The sequence below is a fragment of the Coturnix japonica genome, chromosome 27 (assembly GCF_054131305.1).
Source record: "Coturnix japonica strain WE chromosome 27, WE-NBRP24, whole genome shotgun sequence".
NCBI lineage: Eukaryota > Metazoa > Chordata > Aves > Galliformes > Phasianidae > Coturnix > Coturnix japonica.
The window spans coordinates 4,308,614-4,336,026 of NC_140689.1; the positions used below are offsets into that span (position 1 = coordinate 4,308,614).

Sequence of the window (27,413 nt, forward strand, 5' to 3'; positions counted from 1 at the left end):
GAGCCGCCAACCAGTTGTTAGCTGAGAAGGTTCCCTGAGCGTTTCTGAATTGATTCTTGTAGGACTCGGAGAGTTTGGGGACTGAGACTTGGGAGAGAGTGAAGAAAGCCAAGGCAAGCGCTGCTCAGCTGAGGAAGAAAGCTGAGAAGGAAAGCAGAAAGTAAGGATGATGGCCTGAGCAAGAAGCTACAAAGGACAGCAGAACCACCTGCAGCGCTTCCTCGGAGGTGGCACCAAAAGCTGCTGACTGAACAGTCCAGTTTACTGGCACAGCCGTGCTTTCCCTGTCATGGACGGTGGAGATGATGGAAGTGAACTGGACAGGAAGGGCTTGTGCTGCGTTAGAAGCAAAGAGGGCTTCACATAGGCAGGACTTGGTGTATGGCAAGAGCTGGAGATGCTGTGTTCCTTCAGGGTGTGTCTCTTGAGGTCCAGGCCTGGTGTAGGGTTAGGCTGAAATAGAGCTGGCTGGGACTGGAGAGGGAGGAGGTGACGTAGCCTCGGGGTCTGGCTTCTCCTTGGGTCTGACTGGAGGCTGAGTGACTGATTGCTAAGAGGAAATCCTGGGCAGCGGGGTTTCATTTTGGGGTGTGGGCGGGGTAATAAATAGTAGCCAAATCTTCTTGTCCGCAATAAAACTGAAGCGAACTTTCTAAACCTGGTGCTGCCTCTTTCAGTAGGTGGTCAGAACGTCCCTCGCTCGGGCTGGCAATCACAGGGCGATGAAGCGGTAGGCTTCACGTCTCTCCCTTGACATGGTGCACGTTTTCCCCTGTTTCCTTGTTGGTCTTCCCAACCTGTGGCCTTTCAGCCAACCCGTAAGTGCTGGTGACAGGCTGTGAGCATCTCCTTACTCTCTGAGGTCCGACAGAAAGAAACCAGAGGAGGGGAAGCAGCCCGGCAGGAAGAAGGGTGTCCCGTGCTCAGCCCCTTGAGTTGGCCTCTCTTCCCTGAGGGCTCCTTCAGCTTCTGATGCACCGTGTGTTGCTGTTTGCCCTGGGAAGCCCAGCTGCACGCTGGCAGCCGTGGCCTGTGCATCAGCCTCCCCTTGAGGCCCAAGGAGTTGTTTGTTTCTATGTATTCAGTATTGGTGTGGTATTTTGTTGTTTTGTTCTGCTTTGAGATCAGGGGTAATTTAACACTGCTGGAAGTAATTGGGGTTCAGGAGTAGCATATGTAGAATTTTGATCATGCAGCAAGTTGTGATTCCTACTGTGTTAAAGAACTGGCACACACATATACGCCTGCAGCCGGAGCTTGATTGACTCTCGTCAATACGGCCTTCCAAAGCCTGGCCCTGGGGAGCTGTCCAAAAATTTTCCAACCTTTTGTACTACCTAAGTTTATTTTAAAGAGACAAGGTGGAGTAATCTCTTAAAGGCTTTTTTTAAGGCATTGGACTAAGTTTTGATTATCACATCTCAGGAAGCTTCTGCATTCCACCTAGTGCTAATGTGATACATCAAGAGCGGATTACACAAGAGATTCAGGCCTTGCTGCCAGTCTTTTATGAATCCGAACTTTGTTTCATGTTGCCAGATATTCTGGTTTCCATTTCAGGAGATTCCTTTGCTGTATATTAAGAAGGCCAACTGCATCCTGGCCTGCATCAGAAACAGTGTTGCCAGCAGGAGCAGAGAGGTGATTGTCCCCCTGTTCTCAGCACTGATGAGGCCGCAGCTCGAGTGCTGTGTTCAGTTTTGTGCCCCTCACTGCAAGGAAGACATGGAGGCCCTGGAACGTGTTCAGAGGAGGGCAACAAAGCTGGTGAGGGGTCTGGAGCACAGGCCGTATGAGGAGCGGCTGAGGGAGCTGGGAATGTTCAGCCTGGAGAAGAGGAGGCTCAGGGGAGACCTCATTGCTCTCTCTAACTTCCTGAAGGGAGGCTGTAGTGAGCTGGGGCTCGGCCTCTTCTCTCGTGTCATTAATGATAGGACCAGAGGGAATGGCTTCAAGCTGCGACAGGGGAGATTCAGGCTGGACACTACGAGGTATTACTGGTCAGAACAGGTGGCCAGGCACTGGAATGGACACAGGGAGGTGGTGAAGGGAAGGGGCCGAGGGCGAGGAAGGAAGGAAGGGAATGGGAATGTAAAGGAGGGAAAGCGAGAGGAAAGACATGGAACGAGACGTGAATTTTGGGTCCTTTTCTGGCAGCCGCCCCCCCCCACCAGGCCCCAGCCCGGCCTGAGCCAGGTGACAGTGCCAGTGACAGGAAGTGCTTCCTGCAGGCGGCGGAGAGCACTTCCGGGCCATGGCGGCATGGCGGCCATGAGCGGGGCCGGGAGGAGCGGGCTCTGTGCTGCGAACGGGGTCGGGCCTCGGTGCGGGGGCACAGAGGGGCTGTCGGGGGAGGAGCTCGCAACTCTGCCGGCACCCAGAGGCGGCTCCCAGGCAGCTCCACGGTCTCGCTGTGCTGTGGAGTCACCCGGCCGGCCCCAAAAGCCTGGAGGCAGAGCCTGAGCCGGCCCCGGCCGTGTTGGTGTGCATTGTTGTTCCGGGGGTGTGAATGAGGACTCCCCGCTGGAATTGGTGCCGATGGATCCGCACGCCTCGGTGCCGTGTTGGGCTGGGGCAGTGGGCGTGGATGAAGGTTTGTACAGATGGAGTGGGTCTGGATTGCAGTGAGCGGGACGAGTCCGGGCTGCGGTTTGACATGGTTGTGTTGGTTGCTTTTTTGCGCGCTTTATTGCTGTGGCCGTAGAATTCCCTCTTTCTTACCATCTGATCTGTGAAGGCTTCTTTGTGGGAAGGTTTTGAGGGATGAGGGAGTAGAAACTGCTTTTGTCACGAATCATCTGGAAAGGTTTCACAGAAACAGCGACATTTGCAGAAGGAACGTATTGGCATTGGCAGTTGTGCAAAATACTCATTGGGATAGAGAGGAGGGAGTACCTGCAGAAGACCATTCTCTTCTGGTTTTGAGGAAGCCAGGGAGAGCTCAGATTGCAGCTTAAGCAATGTTCTTTTGTCACACTCTGGGTCCTGTGTTGCGTTCCCCAGAGTTTCATCTCTCCTTTCGATTCCAGTTCTCCTGACAGGTTAGGCTTGAATTCAGCATAATATCTGCTTCTCCCTGGGTTCAGGTTCTTTGCGTCTCCTGCCTGCTTTTCTCCCTTTTCTTAATGGAGAGTGGAGTTTCTACCACAGAGCAAAGTTTCCTGATTAACAGAAACAAATATGGAACATATTAGATGAATATAGCTCTGCATTTTTTTCTTCCTCCAGGTAGCAAGGGACTCCTGTGCTCTCATTAATATCAACAGTGAGTAGATGCTGCCTGCTATTGGAGCCTAAAATGCTTTCCATAATTGAGTGGTTGGAAACATAGGGTTTTAACTTAAAATTGTTTGTGCAGGGTGAAGGTTGGGAACACAATTAGAATACAGTTACACAGTGCTCTATCCCCAGAACTTTCCAGCATTTTTCTTAACACAGCTTACGGTTCATTTCAAAACAAACTAACAAAGATGAACTTGGGTTAGCGTAGCCCGTTTTAAATGATCCTTCTGTGTCTTTTCCAGGCTGGTAGCAGAATGGAGACTTTCCTGAGGCGCTGAGGAACAGACGCAAGCTTCTTTTGAAGGCTTCAATGAAATTCTGCCCCAGCAGTATCTGCGGTCCTTTGATGCTAAGGAGCTGGAAGTAAAAGACTATTGTCAGATCCAGGCTGCTACATGTAATACTTGAATTTCAGTCAGAGTCTGAAGAGCAGAGGTCATTAAGGCTGGTGGTTCTGCTTTCAGGATGTGTGAGAGAAGCCTTATGTATCAGGTAGTATTTGGTTACTGTGTTGTTCTTCACTTTCTTCTTTGCAACCAACTTAGACACATTTCTAACGTTAAGATTCTGCCAACATAAATTTTTTGGCTGACAGTGTTTTTGTAGTCCTTGACAATGTGATTTGTGTGTGTCTAAAGAGTGAGTGACTGGAAAGCAAGGGAGATAAGAACCAAATATCAGCGGATGGTCAAATTACAGAGAGGAGCAGGTTTTAGCTGCTTTTGGTCTCTCCAAATTATACTCTGCAGCAGAACATCGTATTTCTAGCACAGAATTGTACGGTTAGGCAATGAGAAAGTATGGTTTATATGTGTAAATACATTCGTTTTCATGACTGGTGTATCTTCTTTGTTGCCACGGATGTTATTATTTGCTGTGGAAGTTTAAGAGTTTAATATTAAAACCAAGCGTACTGTTGTCACGGTTTGAACGAAAAATCCACCTGCGTCCGTGACAGGGGGCCGTGGGCCCCGGAGGGGCCCTAGGCCGAAAGGGAAAAAGTTAATTAGGAAAAGAAAACAGCGGCAACGATCTAAGGAGGCACACTTATTTACTAAATACTATATTGAAATACCGGATAACACAATATAATACAATATAATTGAAAATTGAAAATTGAGCTAACGAATCAAGCGAAATAGGAGAGAGAATGAGTCCCGTAACCGAGAGGCCTACTGTGAATCTAGGCGAACGGCTGAAGGCTCCCACACACTCCCCTGAACGCCAGAACTCGAAAGACGTCAGTCTAGTCTGCGACTGAGTTAATATAGAGTCCAGGTCCCGTGACCTATCGTGTTGTTCTCTGGGAGATGTAGTCTTCTTCTGTAAGTTGCAGATTCAGTAAAATTATTCATGCTTTATATGATGTTATGATGTGGAATACTGATAGCAAAAATTACAAAATTATTAAACCATGACAACTGTGATTGCGGGTGCTTTGAAGTACAGTAGTATTTCAGTACAATAGTCTTGCTGTAGAATCAAAGTAGTAGCTTGTAGTTTCCATGTTTATGAAATTTTTCTTCCCTAAAGGTGCTCCTGTGTGGAACTCAAGAAATTGATCTGAATGACTGGCAGAGGCAATACCATCTTCCGGCATGATAGCAGAACCTGCAGACAGATATTGTGGTTCTGGCAGGTTTGTAGACTTCTTTTTTCCACACAAGAACGCAGCAACAGCTTAATGAGCAATAGTCAGAATTACTCAACAGATAAGTAGCATGTAAATGTAAATGATAACTGCTAATCCAGCTGTCCCACGGGGGATGGGGAAGTGAACATTTCAATATTAAACTTGACATCAATGTTAATTATTATTTTTCAGTTTGGGAAATAAATAGATAATGAGAAGAGAATGAGATTTCTACAGTTTGTTACTGGAACGTGCAGATTACCAGTAGGAGGATTTGCTGACCTCACGGGTAATGAGCCCTCTTTAATGCATTTTATGCTCATGTTATTTCCTTTTTTCTTAATAAGGACCAAGCTGTGTGTTTAAGGGTATTTTTTAATGAATTTATATGGAATCTGAGTCTTGCATATTGGTAGAGCTGTGATAGAAAAAGGGATGGATGGAATGTGAACACGCCTTGCATCAGTGACTTGATCCATGGTTTGGACATGGTCCTGGCAGGGCAGCCTGCTCTGGGTATCCTTGGTTGATCAGAGTGGCAGGACTAGGTAAACTCCAGAGATTCCTTCCAGTACCAAACCAACGATGTGATTCAGTGGTTGAGTTTCTTTGAAAACCACTTCATATTTATGCATTTCACTACGTGGATTTCTTCAGAGGGATGTAGTGAGAGACAAATGTCTTTGTGCTCTGCAAGTAGTTATAGTCTTGTTTTCACGCGCTGTGTTCATGTATTACCTACTGGTATACACGGGCAGTTAGACCTAAGAATTCATTGTTTGATTTTTGTACAGGGAGCAACAGACCCCAAAAATTTTGCATTGAGAAAGTTGGAAAGGAAAACTGGTTACCTGGAAGTCACACCTGGTAAGTACGAAGGATCAAACTCTGCTGTGGTTCTGTTCTTACAGATGGCAGTCTACTTTGAGATTTTAGGAAGTGGGTGTGATATGGACGTGTCTGAGACTGTGTGAAAGCAAAGCACTGGGCTATGGCAGTAAGCTCTGCTGAGTAATAGTTGAACTTCTGAAAAGCAGTTTTGTTGTGGAGCTGATTCCATTGTAAACGCCATGGATCTGCACATCACTAAAAACGTAAAGCTACTTTTAGTACTTAAGGTTGTCCTTTTTTTAAAGAGTTTGGGATTGATCTTTCATTATCACCACACTCGATCTTGGCAATGAAAATAAATAGCCACGCTCATGCTCCCTCTTCGCTGGAGAAAATGTAGCTTCTGCTCAGTTTCTCAGTTACGCTGGTGCTTTGTGAAGATGCTCAGATTTTAAGTTTCAGATACAGAAGAGAGATTAGGTGAGACTTGTTCCTAAATACATTGCCAGTTATGGAAAGTTATCGCTGCTCAGGTGCTTGTTGTGCTTTAACTCTCACTTTCATAGGCAAGTGCATGTCAAGATACAGGTGTTTTAGAGGGTACAAATGCAGTTTTCCTTCTGAACAGGACAGTTCATATGCCTGTGTTCCTAATGGATATTTGGTGGTTTAAACTGTTGTTCAATAATTAAGGTTTCTCTTTGTTTTCAGTTTCAGTCGCTTGGACCTTCCAGCCTATAAGAATTATGAGCAGCTGAAGGAAAAGCTGTTATTTGCAACTGATAACCCCACAGCATCTGCTACCCCAGGTAATATTGGACTTCCAGCTGAGATGAATGACTTTACTGCTCCCAGCACTGCTTGAGCAACCTGATCTGTGTGAATTCATACTGCATAACAAATACATACTCGTATGTAGCTGCCAACTAATCCCAGTTCTCAAACATGAAAGTAACTTCTGTTTCGTTGTTTGCCTTATGAAAATGACATGAAAAACTGAATGAGATGCTGAGCTGCTGATGGACGAATTAACAAAGCCTTATTGCTCCAGGTTGCTCAGGTGTTCCTATATGAAGCTGCACAGTAAATGCGTCATGTCTTCATCTGATCAAGCAGCGGGAGCTGATATTTTAATGTGTTTCTGTTCCAGAAAAAGAAAAACTGCAAACGAAAAGCCTGTTAAAATTGTCTTGTTTGCATCATTCTGACATGCTGCGCTCTGTCTGTGAATTCAGCTCTTGGTTCTGTTGGTATCTCCAGCCCCTGATTCTTGTGGTGTCTTCTGCATTTTCTTCAAGCATCGCTGTTTGTGTATATATGCTCTATTGAACAAGGACATGAACTGGGATCAGCAGCACTGGATGGTAAAATACTTTACTGAAATTCATTGTCGGCATTTCCTTGTATTGTAATTTCCAATACTCAAGTAACTGTAACAATATCTGTGTAAGTCAAATATTTTTATAAAATGACTCAAAGAGATGCTCGTCCTGTCATTATTGGTTTGGTGTTACGAAGCACAAGTGTAGAAATGAAGGATTGAACTGCTGCTGGGGGTTGCAGGTAGGCTGGGTTTCTGTCGTGTGCTATTTCTGCCTGCTGGGGATGTGAGCGGGCATTGGGCCCGAGCCCCGCTCGTGTTGGTCACAGCACAGGGGCTGCAGGAAACACTGGGAGAGCAGAGCAGGGAGAGCCGGGCTGTGTGCAGGCCGGGGCATGACATGGAACCTCGGCAGCTGCGCAGCTGCTGAGCTTTTCCCCCAGGTCTTCAGACTCTCAGGTGATAAGGCTGTGCAGCAAAGCCAGCTGGGCACTGCTGATACTGCGGGCTTAGGGGATGAAGCCCTGCAGCACCTGCATGGCACTCCCTGTAGTCTGCCATCTTTATGTGCACAGCTGCTGTAGGTGTTGTTGGAGCAGTGGAGCGGCAGTGCGGTGCTGCAGGGCAGCTACACACCCCAGGGGCTCTCCATAGGCTGCAGTGATGTGGCCCAAGTCCCATACTCACTTTCTTTCCCGTCCCCAAGAATGACATACCAGTAGCAAAATATGTTTTCCCCTTTTCCCAGTGTCCAAAGACAGAGATGAGGTGTCTTAGCAAGTGCACCAGCAATGTGTGGAGCAGAACCGCCTTGGGAGCCACTGTCACACCTGAGTTGATCCGTTTTAGGCTTCCCATGGAAATGTAGCATTTTGACTCTTCGTTAGTAAATCTTTGAGGTTGCATTTGACTTGCTGTTGCAATGTCTGCTACTTGCTCTTCATGCAGCTAGTCCATGTATTTGTTTATGTAGTCAGTGCTAGGGTTTGATCTAGACAGCTCCATCATCTTTTCAAGAGCTGCACCATGGTCGGCTGTGGAGAGAGGGTGAGTGGGAGGGGACACCTGTGTCCCACAGTGGCTCCTCCAGTCAGTGAAGGTCCTGAAATTGGTCTCTTCAGCTAATAGGGAGCTTTCCTCAGCTACCGTGTGTTTGGAAAGAGGAAGAGCAGTCCCAGGACCTACAGCTGTGAGACTCTTCAGACGGACCTTGTGGAGACATCTGCAGGTGTAGTCTGGGATGGAACGGCTCCTGTTTGGCTCTTGTTACCCACGTGCAGCATGTGGTTATTGAGCTTATAAGGGAGCAACATAGGAAAGAATCCTGTTCTCATCTACTACCTAATGCTAAGTCATTCCTCCTCAAGGGGAAGTGACTAAGCATTGGTCCTGGGTGCTAGGAGAGGAATGTCAGATCTGAAAGCAGTGTGAATGATGGACAGCCTTGTTAAACACAGGGCTGCTCTGCGGTGCAGAGGTGCTTGTGAGTTCAGAAGATACCTGCTGAAGGAGAACTGCTTTGCTGTTGGATGTCATCAAGCTGCAATCTGCCCGGGCAACAGCAAAACAGGCAGAGGTGTGTGCTCCAGACTGTGCCAGCCTTTGATTCTGTTCCTGAGGTGAGCTGCGCTTTGCTTGCTGCTAATTCCAACTATATTTGTAGGAATTATTTCTATGAATAACACAATGGTGGTGTTTGAGTCGCAGACAGATGCAGCAGAGCCTTTGCTCTGATCTTTTCAGGAACTCAAGCAGCTTTTTGCCATCCCCACCTGGAGCCATTGAAGCGTGCAGCCAGGAGCTGGACTCAGTGGTCCTCGCAGGGACCCTCCAGCTCAGGAATTCTATCATTTTACAATCACTGAGCTTGGCAGACATGCAAAGAGTGTGGGTGTGACAGCAAGCAATTAGCATGGCCAGCATCAGGAACCCATGGTTATGAGCTTAGGGCTGGTTTAGGTTTGCCAAGCGGGGGGACTAATGCTGGGATCCTTCTCTCCGGCCTGGAGGCTCTCACACAGCAGCATGGTTCTGTGTTTGGCAGGTGGGTTGGACCCAGGCTGTGCAGGAATCAACTGGGCTCTGCTTCAGCTGCAGTCTGAGGGCCTTTGGCTGCAGCCAGCTGCTGTTCACACAGGGTACAGAAAGCTCCAGAGCCACACAAGGGCCTTCGGGCTCCAAGTGAAACCCCACAAGCTGAGGGGAAGGAAGTGAACATCACCATCCTTAAGTATCACCACACGGAGCCTTGACCCTCCCTGGCACCCAGGCATCAAAGAGCTCTTTTCATGTTCTTTACAGCAGGCTGGGAAAGAATCTTGGCTTCAAAACTTCCAGAGCAGCAAGAAGGAAGTATTGGTTCTCTTCACAGACAGCCTTGGCTCTTCCGCTGCTGCCAGTGGGGAACATCAGCAGAGAGCATCTCTAAAGCAGAGAGAAGCACATGTATGAGAATGAAAGTCAATTAGGTCTGAGCAGGATTAATAGGGATTTAATTGAACTATGTGAACTGGAACTTGGGTCACGAGCTGCTTATGAGCCTGCCTCAAGGGATCATGCAGCTTGCACTGGAGGAGCACAAGGATGCATTGTGAGCGGGACAGCATGTGGTCAGAGAGGGAGACCTGCTTGAACAGTCAAAAATGGAAGAGAAAAACTGCTTGAGATAGATGCCTGGGAATTTGAGGATTTACCGCACAGTCTTTCCTTCCTTTCCTCTTCTGGGGAGGGAACCAAGTAACACCAGCCAGAGCTCACCCAGCTCACCGCTCCTCCTGCAGTCCAAGTGGCTGCCAGGCAGCTCCCTGCTACAGCTACACTTGCCATGGGGCCTACAGAAATCCCCATTATCAATCGACTGAATCCCCATTTAATCCCCCGATCCTATTAACAAACACTGCCTTTATTTTGCTACCTCCATGGGGGCTCTTGGAGCCAACATCCCTCATGAGAGGCAAATTAATTAAGACATTGCACCGTTTCCTCTTTCCAGGAAGGTGGAGGTGTTTTGGCAGACATTTTGCTGCTTCCAAGTCAAGCACGGACACATGCATGCCTGAAAGTTTGAGCCAACCACCCTCACACAGATCGAAGGAGCTGAAAGGCCTCCCCTAAACGCGTCACTCTCGTGAACAGGCCATGGATGTCCCTGTGTTTCTACAGAGCTCAAGAAGCTTTCATAGTAAACAGAAAGAGGCAGCATGACTTTTAAAAAGTTACTTTGGTTTTAATTTGAAACAAAGATTATATGTAATTGGTGTCAGATATTTTTGTCATGTTTCTTTGTCCTGAAATCTCCAAGCAACTTCGGAGTGCTTTTGTCTCGCATGCTTTGTTCTGTTCTCCTCATGCTGCCCACCTGACTCATCCACCAACAGCAAGGGAAAGAAGCAAACGCGGTCCTTCTCACACTGATGGTTCCAGCAAATGTGCTGCTAGTCTTCTGGTAGAGAACAGACACAGCACAGCACTGCTGCTGGACCTGGGCTCACAATGCATTTGTCAATTGAGGATGGCAGTCTGTGTATGCAAAAGGATGGCAGACTTGCAGCCCCACCACAGAACCCTTTTCTTCAAAGCCACTGTAAGCTCTGGGGCACCTAACACAGCAAGTTCTCCTCCCGTTGACTCATTTGTGATCAAACAAACCAAGCAGTGAGCTGGCATCAGGAAGCTCCAGATGCCTTACAGAGACTCTGTGGCTACGACACCACCTCTCTCCAGACCCTTCTAGCCATATTTCAGGCTAACACTAGACTGTCCCTGGCCCTGAAGAGACAGACCCTAAAGGAATGCAGTGTCTTCAGCTCTTGCCATATATCAGGTCCCAAATAGGTGAAGTCCTCTTTGCTGCTAATGCATTGGAAGCCCTTCCCTTCCAGCTTCCTTAGTTCCAATCCGCAGTCCACAAAAGGGAAAGCACAGCCATGCCTGAAAAACAGACCACGCAGTCCGTTGCCTTTGGTGCACTTCTGAGGAAGCATTCCAGGCGATTCTGCTGTCCTTTGTGCCTTCCTGCTCAAGCCCTTATCACTTCTTTTTGCTTTCCTTGGCTTTCTTGCTCAGCTGAGCAGCACTTGCCTTGGGTTTCTTCACCATCTCCCAGGTCTTAGACTCAAAGCCCTCCAAGTCCTACAAGAATCAATTGGGAAACAGTCAGGGAGCTTTCTAACAACGTGATGATGCCCAGCTCATTTCGGGCATTTATGTGAAAGCAAAAGTACGTAAGTGCTGGGTATCTCCGCTGGAATGCATCTATATCAGGCTGAGCCTACATTTAGTAAGACCTGAGCAGCACCATCCCTGCTTCCTCTGTATGTGTTTCTGGATGAGTGTGAATCCACACACAGCCTGTTACCACAGAGGTTGTTCTAAGCTTAAGTGCCTAAATCAGGCTTTGTAGAGAAAAAACACCCCCATTTTAACAGCAGGACAAAAACCAACACTAAACAACAATTACTCACACCAGAAAAAGATATCACAGAATCACCAGCATGTATTGAACCACTGAAAAGGTATTTCTGCTAAATTTTCATCCTTATCACGTGCGAGACAAAAGGTAAGCCTCAAAACAGCAGTCAGAATGTCACAGTCAGAGCCTTTACACCAAGACCAAAATCCAGGCAGGGCACCGAAGACAAAGCTCTCTTCACCTGGACTAACAAGGAATCCTAAGCTATAAAGCTTGTTTCCTTCAGGGCAGATGACAGATCATATTTCAGCCATGGGAAATAAAGTCTAGTTATCTGGTAAAGACACGAGGGAACAGTGCCAGTCTCATTGGAGAAAGCGCACACACACAGATTGCCTCCTTTCATTAAATGCATTTGAGTCTAAATATTGCTTTAGCATCTTGGGTTCTAGCAGTCAGAGCTTGCCAACTGGAAAAGGACACACAGAAAACGGCAGAGCAAGATGTGCTAGCTTCAAGCTTCCAACACAGAGCACCAGATAATAGAGGGGCAGACATGCATCTGACAGTATCCTTTAATCAAAGAGTCCTGTTCAATCATCTCTAAAGTCAATGGGCTATTACGGTTCATATCTGTGTGGCTTCCCAAGGAAAGTGAGTTGGCTGCCTTTCCAAAGGCTGTAATCAGTGCATGGGGAGCTGCGAGGCTCTGCAGAAACAGAGCAACAAGCAGCTATTACTCAGGTTTGTAGATTGGTGCTGCTGAGAAGTGAACACTGATGCCTTCTGCTGTTCAAACCAAGGTAGTCTCCAAAGCCTGAAGCCTCTAAAACTAAGAAGCTCATCTGTATGTGTACCTAAGCATCATTCCTAAGAAATGGAGAGTATCTCTTTTGTTTATTGTCATGTGAATTAATCACATGCACAGGAAATCGTGGGGACAGTGCATATACGGAGAAAATAAGAAATAGAGCATACAAACAACCTAAACACAAACAAGTTTGTCAGTTCTATCGCATTAATAGGACGAATGAGGGCCAGAAAGTACACATCAAACAAAGCAGTCATCATTCTCAAAGAACAAGCTCTAGATATACAGTATCTACAGAAGTACAGAATAGAGACAAGCTCAAGGCGCAGGGACACCTTTCTTCCTCCCACGCTGCTTTTGTTTCTCTCAGCCCTCGGAGAACAAGGGATGCTCACAGTCCATCGCCAGCAGTTCCAGATGGGCTGAAATGCTACCAGTTGGGAACACCAACACGGAAACGTGGGACAAGCAGCTCCATTTCCAGGAGGGACGTGAAGCCGACCACATCATGACCCTGCGATTGCCAGCCTGAGCCAGGCACATTTTGAGCAGCTATTGAAAGAGGCAGCACCACTATTCAAATGTTTGTTTCACTTTTATTTGCAATAGAGAGATGCTAAATGCATCAAAAATACATTTCAATATGAAATCAAATAGTTGGGATACTGGTAGTGACTAAAGACAAAGCTTCCTTAGTTCCTCTCTGCAGTCCATGAAAGGGAAAGCACGGCCAGGCCTGAAAACCAGACCACGCAGTGTGTGTCCTTTGGTGCACCTCTGAGGAAGCGTTCCAGGTGATTCTGCTGTCCTTTGTGCCTTCCTGCTCAAGCCCTTATCGTTTCTTTTTGCTTTCCTTCTTGCTTCTCAGCTGAGCAGCACTTGCCTTGGGTTTCTTCACCATCTCCCACGTCTTAGACTCAAAACCCTCTGAGTCCTGCAAGAAGCAATTGGGAAACAGTCAGGGAGCTTTCTAACAACTGGCTGACAGCTGCTTTGGGAGCTCAAGTCACCTGACCAAGCAGCTTTGGGAGACCAGCACAGGAAATCGCCTTCCTGACCTCAGGGCACATTAGAAACTCCACATCTGTCAAGTTCCCAAAAAACCCATGCAAACCAGAGCCTAAAGTCCTCTCTAGCAAGGCGGTCCATGCTGGGAGAGTGGACCCTCTGCCTGGCAGCTCATAGGGCGCAGCAGCAGCTGCAGGATAGGATGAGCTGGCACCTCAAGGCTGCTGGCGTGCGGAAGGAAGGACAGAACCAAGTGCAGCACTCTCAGCAGTGCCGGGGCACACTGCCGTAGGCAACAGCTACAGACAGTTTCCTCCCAGCTGACTGCCTGAGCATTCCTATCAATCTCACACAGCGCAACTTACTGCCTTTGGGGACTTGGAAGCTGGCAGGATGATGGCCAGCACACACAGGAGCTGGAAAAGGGCTCCAAACAAGAGTCTGTAGCGCAGCATGTTCTCCAATATCGTGGGCTCAGGGACCTCAGGTGGTGAGAAATGCAGTTCAGCAGCCATAGCGCAGACAGCTGCTGCTCCACTGCTCTCACAGAGGCTGCGTGCTGTAAGGGGGGAAAAAGGCATCATTAGCCTCAGGCACTGCAATGGGGTTACTTCCTGCGAGCAAACATTTCCAGGCTGACTTAGAGAGGTGCTGGGAAGATATCCAGGGCCTACTGACCCGAGAACAGAGGGACAGCAAACTTGCATTTCAGTTGCCTTTGCCCGCCTGCCTAGGAAAAGAGCCCTCAGCCTTCAGTACTGCTGCACTTGCAGGTGGGGGGAAGAGAAGCAAGAGAGGACGGGTGGACGTCAAATAAGGGAAGAGCTTAACAGACAAGAATAAACCTATCCCTGAGCTCCATCACACACGCGTGACCACTGCCTCATTAATATTAATACCAGTATTATTCACAGAATTAAAGTTTCCCATGTTCACGTACCTGGTTGTGGACGTGTTTGCTGTCTTGCTGCTGCTGTGCTCTACAACGCCAGACACAGAAATAAAGTGCACAGAAAGCTGATCTGTTGAAGACAGAGGAGTGAGCTGTGCTTAACCAACACTGCTTCAGCACACGCTTACAGTAAGGCACACCTACCTTACAATGGCCACGCAGGAAGCTCCAGACACAGCTCCGGACTGTTTCCATGAAGCCCAATTGCATTTCACAGCCACTCACGCTGTGCTCCTCAACAATCTGCAACAGAAAAGTCACAAGATGCAAATCCCATCCCTCGGAGATGTCACAGACCTCTGCGCTCATGAAGCAGCACTCATGTCATTGGGTGAGAAAGCAGACGTGTGCTTACCGAGTGAGCGCTGTTTGCTGCCATCTGCTGGTAGGACCCCACCTAACTCTAAGTACGAACACTAACCTATGCCTAACTCTAAAACAGGAACAGAAACCTACACCTAACACTAAAACATGAACAGTAACCTACAGCTAACTCTAAAACAGGAACAATCATCTACTAACACTAAAACGTGAACAATAACCTACTCTTAACTAAAAAATGCAAACAATAACCTACTCCTAAAACTACAACTAAACTTAACACTAAAATCCACAATAGAAATAGGGTTAAGATGGAACCGGGGGCCCGCAGAGGTCTCAAAGGAGGAGCTGATGTTAAATGAAGCCACCCGGCTAATGCCGGGGGCGGGGGCCGCGCAGACAGTAAGGAGCCCAGCGCCTGGACCAGTGATGGCAGAGCTGAGATGGTAAGGATGTGGGGCCTGGCACGGTGGTGTGGTGCCAGGCCAGCTGTGCCACGGGCGGATCCACCTCCATGGGCTCATCTGGAGGTGGATCCACCTCCATGGGCTCATCTGGAGGCGGATCCACCTCCATGGGTTCATCCGGAGGCGGATCCACCTCCATGGGCTCATCCGGAGGTGGATCCACCTCCATGGGCTCCACGGAGGTGGTCATGCCGCTGGTCCAGGCGTGATGGGAACGGGCTCGCTTGCCTGTCTGCCACCTGATGGTCATGGCGGGCCCCCTCCTCCTCCTCTTCGACCCTGCAGTCCCCGGCTCCATCTTCCCACCTAAATCGTGGGAATCCTCCAGCCTTGCTCTCTTGGCTTCCGACATGGCTGTCAACGTCCAGAGCTCTCAGAGGCGAGTGCGTTGCATGGGGCAACAGTGACCAAGGTGACCAAGGTGACATGGCCAGGGTTCTAACATGGCGGCCGCACTGCTGGCACTGCTGGCACTGGCGTTCCACATGGTATGAGGAGGGAGCTGGAGGACAGGGCACGGCACGGGAGCCAGAAGGCACTGCCTGTGCCCAGCGGGCAGCTCTTCTCTCCAGCAGCAAGAGGCCACAGAGGAGCTGGCCCTGAGCAAAGGGCCCTCGGCCTCCTTCATCCTCCCCCTTCTTCCACAAGGGAATCTCTTGGCGCTGCCATACGCAGCACGCAGCACCACGCTGATCTGATGGGGCTCCTGAGCTCAGCGCCAACAACAGCAGGCTCCAAAGGGCACCTGACTATGCCTGCCTGCTGGGACACACCAGCTCTGCTCTCCATGTTCCAATCCAGAGCCTCTCCTTGTAACACCTCTGACTCCATTTGCATCCACTCACTCTGATTACATCCCACATCCGCACACCATGCTGGAACACACACGGGGCCACGCTGCTTCACCGACCCTCAGTGGGGACCCACAGCCGTACAGCACCATCAGCACAGCAGAACCGGGCCGTGCTCCTGATGCTGCCGCTTGTCCAGCCTCCCTCTCGCTGCCCCCATTCTGCTCAGGCAGCCGGTCCCAGCAACAAACACCAGCACAGAACTGCAGCCCCGACTCATCCCGCTCACTGACAGCCAGAGCAAGGACATGTTACACACCTTCCTTCAGCTCCGATCACCTTCCTGGCACCACCATGCCGCCATGGCCCGGAACTGCTCCCGCCGGCACCAAGCGCTTCCTGCCCCTCCATCCCCTGCTCCTCCTTTCCCTTCACTTTCCATCCGCACTCAGGACGCAGATCTCAATGGAGGTGGCTGCAGAAGATCATCAGTGCAGGCAATCAATGGCTCGTGCTGCGCTTCACTGCCTTGTGCTCCTCACTGACTGCTCTGTTGTGCCCTTTCCTAACCCTGCAGGATCAGGATGGCCCGGCTGGCTTTACTGCAGAGCCTCATCATCTGAGTCTGAAGCCTTGGGGGAAAAGCTCAGCAGCTGCCGAGGGAAGATTTCATGCCGTGTCCTGCACACAGCCCAGCCCTCCCTGCTCTGCGCTCCTGGCATCCCCTGCAGCCCCTGTGCTGTGACCAACACGATTTGTGCTCGGACCCAACGCCCTCCCTGCTGCCGGCCCTCCCCCATGCCCATGTGCTGCACCCACAGCGGCTGCCCCAGCCCCACAGCCCCGCAGCCTCCTGCAGGCAGCACAGCCCCGGGCACCGGGCTCGGCCCCAGCCCCCGAGGTGCTGCTGCACGGGCTGAGCCCAGACCCACAGCTGAGATGCAATGACCACTCATCAATATTTGGTTTCCCTCCTTCACATCCAGGTCCTTTGCTGCACACAGCCCAACAATCATCTCTTTCACCTCCGGCAGCGCTGCTTGCTGCCATGCAGGCAGCAGGAGGCAGTGCCTTGTAGCTCATTGTACCGAGTCCACTGTGCAGGCTGGTGGAAGAAGGCGCCAATTGAAAATGGCCACCAGACACTCCTGGCATCCAGCCTCTCCTCTTTGGGCTCTTGCTCAGCAACGTGCCCTCGCAGCACCCTGGCACTAAACACGCAGCGCTGCCCATCGCGCGCTTGAAGCTATTGGAGCTGAAGCAGCGCCGCGCTGCTCAGGGCCCTCCCGGCTCACGGCTCAGCTCTGTGCCTGAGGCGCGTTCACCTGCAGCCCTCCAGCTGCCCTGTCCTCCTCCACGCATGCAGCTGGGCTTCCCGGGGCAAACAGCAACACACGGTGCATCAGAAGGCTGAAAGAGACAGCCAGGAAGACAGACAAGCTCAAGAGGCTGAGCGCAGGGACACCCTTCTTCCTCCCACGCTGCTTCCTCTCCCTTGCTTTCCTCTCAGCCCTCGCAGAGCAAGGGGATGCTCACAGTCTGTTGCTAGCAGTTCCAGTTGGGCTGAAAGGCCACAGGTGCAGAACACCAACAGGGAAACGGGGGAAAAGCAGCTGCATTTCCATGGAGGGACCTGAAGCCGACCGCTTCATCGCCCTACGATGGCCAGCCCAAGCCAGGCACATTTTGAGCAGCTACTGAAAGAGGCAGCACCAGTTTTAAAAAGTTTGGTTCGCTTTTATTTGAAATGAAGAGATGCAAAATGCAACTAAAATACATTTCAACACAAAATTAAGTAGGTAAGATACTAACAATGACTAAAGACATGCTATAAGGTCAGCTAATAATCAATACGTTGAAACAGGGATCGAGCTGAAGCACCCTGAAGGAATGCAGCGTCTCCAGCTCTTGCCATACATCAAGTCCTGCACAGGTGAAGCCCTCTTCTAATGCAGCACAAGCCCTTCCCTTCCAGCTTCCTTCCTTCCTCTCCATTGTCCACAAAAGGGAAAGCACGGCCGTGCCTGCAATCCGGACCATACTGACCGTTGACTTTGGTGCCACCTCCGAGGAAGCGTTGCAGGTGGTTCTGCTGTCCTTTGTGGCTTCTTGCTCAAGCCCTCATCGTTGCTTTCTGCTTTCCATCTCGGCCTTCTTCCTCAGCTGAGCAGTGCTTCCCTTGCCTCAGCTTTCTTCACTCTCTCCTAAGTCTCACTCCCCAAACTCTCCGAGTCCTGTGCCCTGTGCCCTTTCCTGTGCCCTGGCTTATGTCTCTGAACATTGGGAGAGGGCTCCTAAGCTCTGTCCCTATGCTGGATCAACTCCAGCTCTTCCTCCAGCCAGCCCATAACCCTTCCACGCCTCATTTTTCTTTCACTTGCAGGGAGTCTGGATTCCCACCATGGGAATGAATGGAAGAAAGTACGCTTGAGGAGCAGAAGTTTGTGTTTGGCTGTGCTCAGATCTTCCTCCCAAGAGATGCTCTTCACGTCTTTCTTGTTTCCTTTCTGCTAGAAGCTGAAGCAAACAGGCTTGCAGTGAAGCATGGCCTTGCAGGAAGGCAGGACACTGGTGTGGAGTGTGGCCCAGCTGTGAAGAGAGCTACAGACACACACCAGGCATCTGGGTTCTGGGTCCTGTCTTTCTAGTCAGGCTTGCTGTCTGTCCTTTCTTGCGACTGTTGTCATTGCATGTTGCTTGAGGTCTTGCAGTTGGAGGGGTTGACAGTGACCTTTCCTGTCCAGGATTGGAAAATCGAGCCCACAGTTCACCCAAGAGCCTAAGATCCATTGCAGTCAACACTGGAGATGAGATTTCTCCGTATCGTGGCCCAGTTGGGCCTTTGGTCTCTATGAGGGAGGTTGGTCTCGATGATCTCCGGATGTCCCTTCCAACACCTCTAATTCTGTGATTCTGTGCCAGTTTGCAGATTGAAGGTAGTGCTGGACTCATTAAATCTTGCAGCTTCCCCCTTCTTGGTTCTAACAGGGAGAGGTGCTGAGCCAAATGGCAAGATCTACGTGAAAGCTGCTCTCCAGGCTGGAGGGCTTCCTGGAACAGCAGGTCCCAGGACAGGGGGACGACCTTCCCCCACAGCTGACAACCACTCCTTCTGCAGGACGGTGGCTGCAAGAAAGCGCAAGGGAGTGGAGGAAGAGGAGCAAAAAGCAGAGCTGTGGCCTGCCAAAAAACACGCGAAGGTGGAGCGCAGTGTGGCAAAGGCCCAGAGCCCACATCAGAGCAGAGGCAGTGTGCCAGCTCCAGAAGCACATCCTGGGCTAGAAGTAAGAAGATGCTGTTGTAGCTGCCTTGGTGAAGCACTTCCTTCATCAAGTGCATGGAGTTTGCTTGGGGTTTGCTTTGCTTTTTCCTTCTCTGGACAGAGAAGGGAAAAGAGTTGAAGGCTACCCAGTCCATGTCCTTGACCATGACCATGCCACAGTGCGTGACCCCCTCTTTTCCCTTTAACCCCACGTCCCACAAGAAACCTCCTTTCCTGAGAGGCTTCCTGGCCTGTTTTCATGGTACCCATGTTTCCGCAGTTTTGCTGTTGACAAAATGAATTTCTCTTTTCTTGCACTACACCCAGGGTTCATTCCTTCTGATATCTTTTCCTATAGAGCCTGTTTCTCAAATAAAGGCTCTTTCATTTGCCCATCGGGGGGGGACAGACCCTTTTGTCTGAAGTGGAACTACTTAATCTATCCCATGCTCTCTGTTACTTTTGGTACTGCATGTGTTTCCCAGGCAGCATTTCACCACGTACAGACTGGTGTACGTTTATGTGCCTGAGTGATTCATCCACAGCGTAACTGGGGAGGTGAAAGTCAGTGTGAGAAAGTGAATGTGATTCACACTCTCTCAAGTATTGCTTTAAGATGTTTTAAGATGATCTTTATTTGTGAGGTACAAAGTGCTCTCCGAGGCCTCTTCTAAAATGGTCCAGCTGGCAGTTACAGGTTATTGTCTTGTGTTTTTAATTCAGTGTTGCTTTTCTTAGCTGCCTGTTTCTGCCCTGGTATCCTTTGCAGAAGCTCTGGAGGTTGGATACAGCAAACACAAGAGTCCTTATCACCAGCAAATGTGAGCTACAGGTGTGACACAGGCAGTCCGTTGCCTCCTTTTCAGTACAGGTGCAGTGGTAGGTCCAGGAGTTGGCATCCTTAATACACAGTGGAATTACAGCCATCTTTGTTCAGTAAGGAGGTTATCATTACCTACAATAGAGCCCATCTGTACTACAGGAATGTTTATGTGGAATGACTGTGCTGATGAAGGTAAGATTTTCGCTTTTGGATTCTCAGTCCAGCCCACAAAGCAAAATGAAATGGAAGAGGGAGAAAATGTGCTCATAGTTCTTGCTTAGTTCTAATTGCAAAGCAAATGACTGCCTGCTAGTCAGAGCAGGATGGTGCCTGCTGTCTGGGAAACCTCCTGCAGAAGCACTGGAGCTTTTGCATCATGTGCAAAACCTGCCTGAGACGGGCCATAGGGCACCCACAGCCTCTGGGCAGCCTGGGCCAGGGCCTCACTGCCTCTGGGGGAGGAATTTCCTCCACCCATCTACCTCCATTTCCACTCTTGGAGTTTAAAGCCATTCCCACTCGTATGATCGCTGTCTGCCAATGCCAAGTGACATGCAAGGTCTGGTAGTGGGTCAGGTAATGACACGACAACTGTACACGGACAACTGTGCTATTACTGTCAATTTATTGGTAGTGTGGGGCCTGGAAAACTCTGGTTGATGACAGCTGTGGTTCTGTGGATGTCAGATGGTGCCCCAAACCAACCCACTGGGGGTGCTCCCACCTCCTGATGGATGGTGGAGAGGAGCGGGAGGGCAGAGGTGGTGCTGGGGAAGGGCTGGGGGCTGCTGGGCCTGGTCTGTTTCCCCCTGGCAGTGGTTTTCCAGGTGTCTGATGCCCCTAAGCTGACACGGTGGGGGGGGGGGTGCTTCTACCTAATAAAGGATGGTGGAGGGGAGCGGGAGGGTGGTGACGGTGCCTGGGGAGGTGGGGGGCTGCTGGGCTGGTTGTGCTTCCCCCAGGCAGTGGTTGTCTGTCTCTTGGACTGTTTCCCCACCTCTGCACTCTGCGTCCCCTGATGGATGCTGGAGGGAAGGAAGAGGGCAGAGTTGGTGCCGGGGGGGAGGGGGCTGGGGGCTGCCGGGCCTCTCAGGCTTCCCCAAGGCAGCAGTTGTCCGGGTGCTGGGTGATGCTCCGGAGCTGAGGGGACCGCTCCCGCCCCCTGAAGGATGGCGGGGGGGGGCGGGAGGGGTGGCATTGATGCCTGTTTGGACCGGGGGCTGCTGGGCTTGTCAGAAACCCCCAGTTAGGAAGCTTGACTGTGAGCTGTAGATGCTGGTATTGTCCTGGACTTGTTTAGCCCATTTTTTAGCTTCAGCGCGGCACCTGCAAAGAGAGGAACGTGCTGAGGGCACAGGAGAGCCCCTGCTCTGCTTTCTCACAGCGCATGGCAAAGAGCCACCCTCAGCTCCCAGCCTGTCTCTGGCCCAGCAGTAAGGATGGGCTGAAGCCAATGACAACATCTAACTGCGTCAATCACAGACCGTGTGAGCCAACAATTAACTGGTCTCTTTACGCTGCTTTAACTAGAAACGCCTCCTGGCCCACAGCAGCCCTACAGAAAAGAGTTGGGCAGGATGGGGATGGGGGTCAACAACTCACTTTCTGTTCCTGTACCAGTAAATAAGAAGCCAGCACGGAAGCATCCCCAGCAATAGGGAACCCAAGGAAGCTCCAGCAAGTATCAGGTAGAACTTCCAACCAACTTTAACTTGCTCGGTGTTTGCATGCCCTGCACCAGGCACACCTGGAGGAACAACATGGTCATTGCTTTGTCTCGTGCCCTAATGGAAATCTCAAGGAGGTATGACATTGCTACACAATTCTTTTCCATTTTGTTGGCCTCCTGGAACAAGTGAAAATCCTCAGGCTGCAATGCTTCCCCGATTCCAGGGGATGCAAAGGGAACTCCCAAAGGCACCGCGCATCGAGGCGCTCTGGAGCCTCTATTTTGCCTCTCAGCTTTGGGTACGCTCTGGCTCTGCCAGATTTGCTCCTTCTTCTCCATCATGCTCTAACATTTCTTTTGCACTCACCTACCCTTGCCTTGTGAGGCTGGGTAGTGCTGCCGCAGGCCGGCACACCGTGACCCTTTGGGACACGTCGTCTGACTAAACAAAACTCATTAGAGCAGAAGGAGAGTGTGTGCATCTGTTTAATCAGTTGCTGCTAAGAGTGATGTGGACAAGAACCACTGTCGTGTTGTGCAGGGAGTGCTGCCCTAAGCTCTCCCCTCCCACTCAGACCCCACTCCTCAGGGGCAGAGTCAGGGCCCCTCAGCAGCACCTGAACCTGTTTCTCCCCTTTTCCTTCCCCCCGGCATGGGCACAACTTGCACGCTCCTGGTTTTCAGGATGTTTCTCCTGCTTATAAACTCCTGCCAGATCGCTGCTTACCTGGATTCCTCAGAAAACGACAGAACCAGTTGTGGTGGGCTTCCCCAGGATTGGACAGTGCTGTGAAGAATGAGAGAAAGGCAATGTCTGGGCATGGTGCAGGCACAGAGGAGGCAGAAGGACGAGGAGGCTCCCTCTATGCCATTGCGCCATCTGTGAGTCAGTGCATCTCTCTGGACCTCAGTTTGCAGGAGGGACCCCACTCCAGGCTGCTGGTGTGCCTGGAGCCTCAAGGGAGGCACAGCAAGCTCCGGAATGCAGGGACTGTGGGAGGGAGGTACGTTGAAGGGTTCTATTCCATCCCATCTCTGCTGAATTTGGTTTTGGTGGCCTTGTTCCCAAAAGGACAAAGTTCCTAAGTCCCTGGGAACTGGGTGCAGTGGGAGGGGAGCAACCTCTAACCACAGCCACGGAGCTCTACCGGCGGCCCTTACCTGGAGTGCCAGCTGCTTGCCAAGCCTCTCTTTCTCCCAGAGGGATGGGCAGTGTGCAACGGATGCCTTGCTGAAATGCATCCCTGTGAGCAGGCTCTGCGTCAGTCCCTTTAGAAAGGAGGTAAGAGAGTAGGGCTGTAAGTAACTGCTTCTCATCAGGAAGATGGTATCTTCAGGAGGAAGGTGATGCCACAAGCCAGTGCAGACACAGGGGCATCACCACAGCAAGGCTCTGATCCGTCTTTTCCTGCTGTGCACACTGCAGATGCTCCATGGATATACATCTAGAAACTCAGCTTCCCAAGACTTTCACGGTTCCCACGGAAGGGGCCTCTCCTGTGCTCCTGCCCCCAGGCACAGCAGTGGGGCAGTGCTGGCAGGTGGCTGAGTGCCACCACGTTGGACTTGTTGGAAATCAGTCTGGACTGTCATCGGGAGTTGCTGTCAAACAACAAACCTCTGATGGCCCATCAGACTGAAGATCCGCACCCAACAGCAGGATGTGAATGGATCTACCAGCGCTGAACCGCCTCTCTTTGCTGTCTCTCTGTCCCTCTTTCCCTTTCTTCTGTCTTTACTCTTGGTCGTCTTTCATTCTATGGCTCATCAGAGCAGCCATGGCCTATAAGAACGGCCTCTAATTGTAATTAGCCCATATTAACCCATTAGCCAATGTTACCCCCAATTGGTTGTTGTTAGTTGTTAAGAAAGCCCTCAATAAAATCCATATCTATTATTCCCCTCACTTTGGAGTTTGGGACCCTTTGCATTGGAGATGGGGAAAGATTCCCCCCTTGAAAAGCACAGAGTGAGAGCAGACATAGATAGGAAGAGAGATGGGATGGGCAGCATCCATTCTGTGCTCAGATGCTGCTTGGTCTGCATGCTTCTCTTCTGCTTTTATATGAAGTTCATACATGAAGATTATATATGAAGTTTATATATGAAGGCTGCAGCAAAGTGTCTCTGCTATGGAGCCCTGGAGGGGGATAGAGATGGAAAACGGGGGAGAAAGGGCAACTAAAAGCAGAACCGTGATGCCAAATGGGTCAGAAAAGTGTATAACTCCAAGGAATAAAAGGGTGAATCCCTCTCAAAGGCCTGAACCCAAGGACCAAAGATTGAAGCCCTTTTACACAGAATCACACAGAATCACAGAATTACCCGGGTTGGAAGGGACCTCAAGGATCATGTAGTTCCAACCCCCCTGCCTAGCAGGGCCACCAAACATACACCTTTACTAGATCAGGTTGCCCAGGGCCCCGTCCAACCTGGCCTTGAACACCTCCAAGGACGGGGCATCCACAACCTCACTGGGCAGCCTGTTCCAGGACCTAACCACTCTTCTAGTAAAGAACTTTCCCCTAACATCCAACCTAAATCTTCCCTCCTTTTTTTTTTTTTTTTAGATGCACCCCAATGCCCAATGATGCATCCCTGTCACCAAGCCCTGAGCCCCAGGGCTGGTAGTTGTGGCTTTAAGGCTCCTTCCAGCAGTGTATGGGGAGAGCAGCTTCAGGGAAGCAAAGGCTGCAGTGGGTAAGGGATGTGAAGGGAAAATGGGGGACAAAAAGGCTCTTGATGGGTTCTCTGCTCTCTGACTTGGCTGTCTGGGATGGGGAGCAGAGCAAACCCCCATGATGCAAGAGGAAACAGCGTCCTGCTGTTCCACCTGGAGCACCACGAGTCCATGGGGCCGGATGGGATCCATCCATGAGTGCTGGGGGAGGTGACAGCTGAGGCTGTTGGTGTCTGTTGGTCTGCACTGACTTCAGCAAAACTTCCACACCATCCGCCATGGGTTTCTTCTGGGGAAGCTGCAGCCCCTTTGGGGGCACTTACGGCATCATTTTAGGGTCACTTGGGGGGATTTTGGGTCATTTGGAGTCATTTGGGGGCACTTCTGGGGTCATTGGCATGCATTGGTGCACTCTGTGCTGGGTGAGGAACTGACTGGAGGATGGGCCCAGACAGTGGTGGTTGAATGGAGCAACAGCCCGCCAGCAAACAGCCATCAGATAACACCAAGTGGGGGCATGGATTGATCTGCTATGGGGTAGTGAGGGTCTTATTGCTCCCTATAATTCACAAAGGGAAGCTGTGGTGAGCTGGGGGTTGGTCATTGGGAGGACACTGGGGTGATGTCGGGAGTGATGCTGTTGGGGTGACATTGGGGTGACATTGGGGTGGTATTGGGGCTGTGTTGGGGTGACGTGGTGACATTGGGGCTGTGTTGGGGTGACGCTGGGGTGATGGTGTTGGGGTGACATTGGGGTGACACTGGTGTGATGCTGTTGGGATAACGTTGGAGTAATGTTGGGGAGCGATGTTAGGAGCGATGTTGCGGTATCACTGGGATTGCTATCAGGGAGGGAGGGATGTTTTTGTTGCTGGGGGGCGACGCTGGGGGGTCATGTTGGGGTCATGTTGGAGTTACGTTGGGGTATCCCTTCGGGGGCGACATCGCTGGGGTGGCGATGGGGGGTCAGTTTGGGGTGACACCGGGGTGCAGTTCCGCTCTTTGGCCACGCGGTGGCAGCAGAGAGCTCTCCGCTCTCTTTACGACAACGAAACGAAGTTGGGTCAGCAGAACCGGACCGGAACCGCGCATCCAAATCCTTACGGAACACAAAACTCAACACTCCAATCTGCATCATTCCCATTTACAGAGAAAACCTCATGAGAAACACCCCTCCTTTCCCACCCCGCAGAACCGACCCAGACCCATAGATACCTTCCCGAACCACCCGTGTGCTGCCCTCAAGCCTCCCCCCTCAATAGGCGACCCAAAGGGACCAGAGCCCCCCAGCGCTGACACCGCACGTCCACTCTCCCCTCCCTCCCCCAAATTAGGGCCAGACCGCAGGGGGGCAACGAGGCGGCCGCCACCCACCCCCCATCTCCGTCCCCTTCATCTAACACGAAGGGGGTGATGGCAGCGGGGGGTCGAGCCCCTTCCCACACTAACCGGCTTTCGGGTTCCCCCCCCAGCATTTCCCACATGGCGTCGAACATGCAGCGCCACCTGGAGGTGTCCCAAGGGTGGGGGACGGCCAATGGTTGCAATTGAGCCGCTATGGGTAAAGGAAGGGGGGGCAAAGAGGAGACGGAGACACACCCCCCGAGGAGCTGAATACGGCATTGACCGGGAGGAGGGGGTGAGCGGGAGTGGCACAGGGTGAGCCTTAATTCTTCTCCCCCCGACCCCAACCGCACCGAGTGGTCCTGAGCCTTAAGTTGTGCATGATTCACAACCCTAACCCTGACCCAAACGCCATCCCAACTGCTACACCAAACCCGAACCCTAATCCAATGCCGAAGCCAAACCCAAATCCAACCCTAACCCTAATCCAGCGCCGAAGCCTAACCATAAACCAACATAGACACAAACCCAAACCCAACAGAGACACAAACTCAAACCCCAAACCTAAAACCAACTGTGCCCCAAACCCAAACCCAACATAGACACAAACCCAAACCTAAAACCTAAAACCAACTGTGCCCCAAACCCAACATAGACACAAACCCAAACCCCAAACCTAAAACCAACTGTGCCCCAAACCCAAACCCAACATAGACACAAACCCAAACCCCAAGCCTAAAACCAGCTGTGCCCCGAACCCAAACCCAACATAGACATAAACCCTAACTCCAAACCTAAAACCAACCCTACCCTAAACCCAAACACCAAACCTGAAACCAGCTGTGCCCGAAACACAACATAGACACAAAACCAAACCCCAATGCTAAAACCAACCCTACCTCAAACCCAAACCCCAATCCTAAAACCAACACTACCCTAAACCCAAACCGAACACAGACACAAACCCAAACCCCACACCTAAAACCAACCCTACCCCAAAGCCCAAATCTAAAACCAACCCTACCCCAAAACCAAACCCAACATAGACACAAACCCAAACCCCAAAGCTAAAACCAACCCTACCCCAAACCCAGACCCAACTGAGACTCAAACCCAAACCCCAAAGCTATAACCAACCCTACCCTAACACAAACCCCAAACCTAAAACCCCCCACAAACCCTTCTGTACTTCTATCATCATTAAGGAACACCCAAACCTTCCAGGACCCTTCTAACACAAGCCGATCCACGGTTCTTTGATCATCAAGGAGCCTCCCAAGGAGATCATGCCATCCCAAACCATTCCCTAGTTCTTAATGACCTTCAAGGACTATTGATGAGAGGTTGACCTCTCGTCTTTGACCCAGCTCCTTCACTTAGTCTGGTCAAAACCAGTTTCTTTGGCTACCCTTCCCTTATGTATACCCAGCTGTATTGTCTTAACTATAGACCCAGCTGTATTGTAACTATAGCAATGTCTACATGTCCCACTGATCCTTTTCTTCTGACATTCCCCAAAGCCAAGGATACTTCATCTTCAAGGAAGAGCCCTATTTACCTGATTCCTACTTTCATACTGATTAAGGGTCAAGGAAATAAAGTGGATGTCACTGTGGGAGTCTACTAGAAGCCACTCAGCCTGGACAACAATACAAATTATTCTTAATTCTTTAAAGGAGTATCTCAAGAAGAGCCTCACTTGTCCTAATGTTTCACCGGCTTCCTAGAAGTTGACGTGGTGTAGCACATAGCCAGTGGGCTCCATGGTTTTCATGGCCAACTAACTGAATATGAAAAACTGCAAAAT

General features: G+C 50.6%; 2 protein-coding genes across 10 annotated transcripts; one reads left to right on the plus strand and one right to left on the minus strand.

The window, feature by feature from the left end:
- Nucleotides 1–2,510: 2,510 nt before the first annotated feature.
- LOC146756362 (uncharacterized) lies at nucleotides 2,511–7,226 on the plus strand. Its single transcript, XM_085524415.1, has 4 exons — nucleotides 2,511–2,593; nucleotides 5,710–5,782; nucleotides 6,458–6,555; nucleotides 6,897–7,226. Exons 1-4 carry the CDS (start codon nucleotides 2,539–2,541, stop codon nucleotides 7,073–7,075), a joined length of 405 nt encoding a protein of 134 aa, XP_085380541.1. The 5' UTR covers nucleotides 2,511–2,538; the 3' UTR covers nucleotides 7,076–7,226.
- Nucleotides 7,227–12,865: 5,639 nt separating this feature from the next.
- LOC146756363 (protein MANBAL-like) lies at nucleotides 12,866–22,329 on the minus strand. 9 transcript variants are annotated; one of them, XR_014937537.1, is made up of 5 exons: nucleotides 16,148–16,813; nucleotides 14,394–14,492; nucleotides 14,238–14,319; nucleotides 13,663–13,856; nucleotides 12,866–13,223 (listed from the first exon to the last, which is right to left on the minus strand). XR_014937537.1 is itself a non-coding variant. In XM_085524695.1 (5 exons), the coding sequence occupies exons 2-5, from the start codon at nucleotides 14,457–14,459 to the stop codon at nucleotides 13,122–13,124; spliced, it is 402 nt and encodes a 133-aa protein (XP_085380821.1). In that variant the 5' UTR covers nucleotides 14,460–14,492; nucleotides 22,310–22,328; the 3' UTR covers nucleotides 12,866–13,121. The 9 variants fall into 9 exon arrangements, 4 of the variants coding, with proteins under 4 accessions (XP_085380821.1, XP_085380822.1, XP_085380819.1 ...); XM_085524695.1 differs by lacking the exon at nucleotides 16,148–16,813 and adding an exon at nucleotides 22,310–22,328 and having other exon boundaries at nucleotides 14,238–14,277; XM_085524696.1 differs by having other exon boundaries at nucleotides 14,238–14,277; nucleotides 16,148–16,808.
- Nucleotides 22,330–27,413: the final 5,084 nt, after the last annotated feature.

Coding starts and splice junctions, on each gene's coding strand:
- LOC146756362 (XM_085524415.1), top strand. CDS start 2,539: ATGGATCCGCACGCCTCGGTGCCGTGTTGGGCTGGGGCAGTGGGCGTG. Junction 2,594..5,709: donor GGCAGTGGGCGTGGATGAAG/GTTTGTACAGAT, acceptor ATTTTTGTACAG/GGAGCAACAGACCCCAAAAA. Junction 5,783..6,457: donor TTACCTGGAAGTCACACCTG/GTAAGTACGAAG, acceptor CTTTGTTTTCAG/TTTCAGTCGCTTGGACCTTC.
- LOC146756363 (XM_085524692.1), bottom strand. CDS start 14,558: ATGAGCGCAGAGGTCTGTGACATCTCCGAGGGATGGGATTTGCATCTT. Junction 14,278..14,393: donor TCCTGCGTGGCCATTGTAAG/GTAGGTGTGCCT, acceptor CTGGCGTTGTAG/AGCACAGCAGCAGCAAGACA. Junction 13,224..13,662: donor CTTCCAAGTCCCCAAAGGCA/GTAAGTTGCGCT, acceptor TGCTTCTTGCAG/GACTCAGAGGGTTTTGAGTC.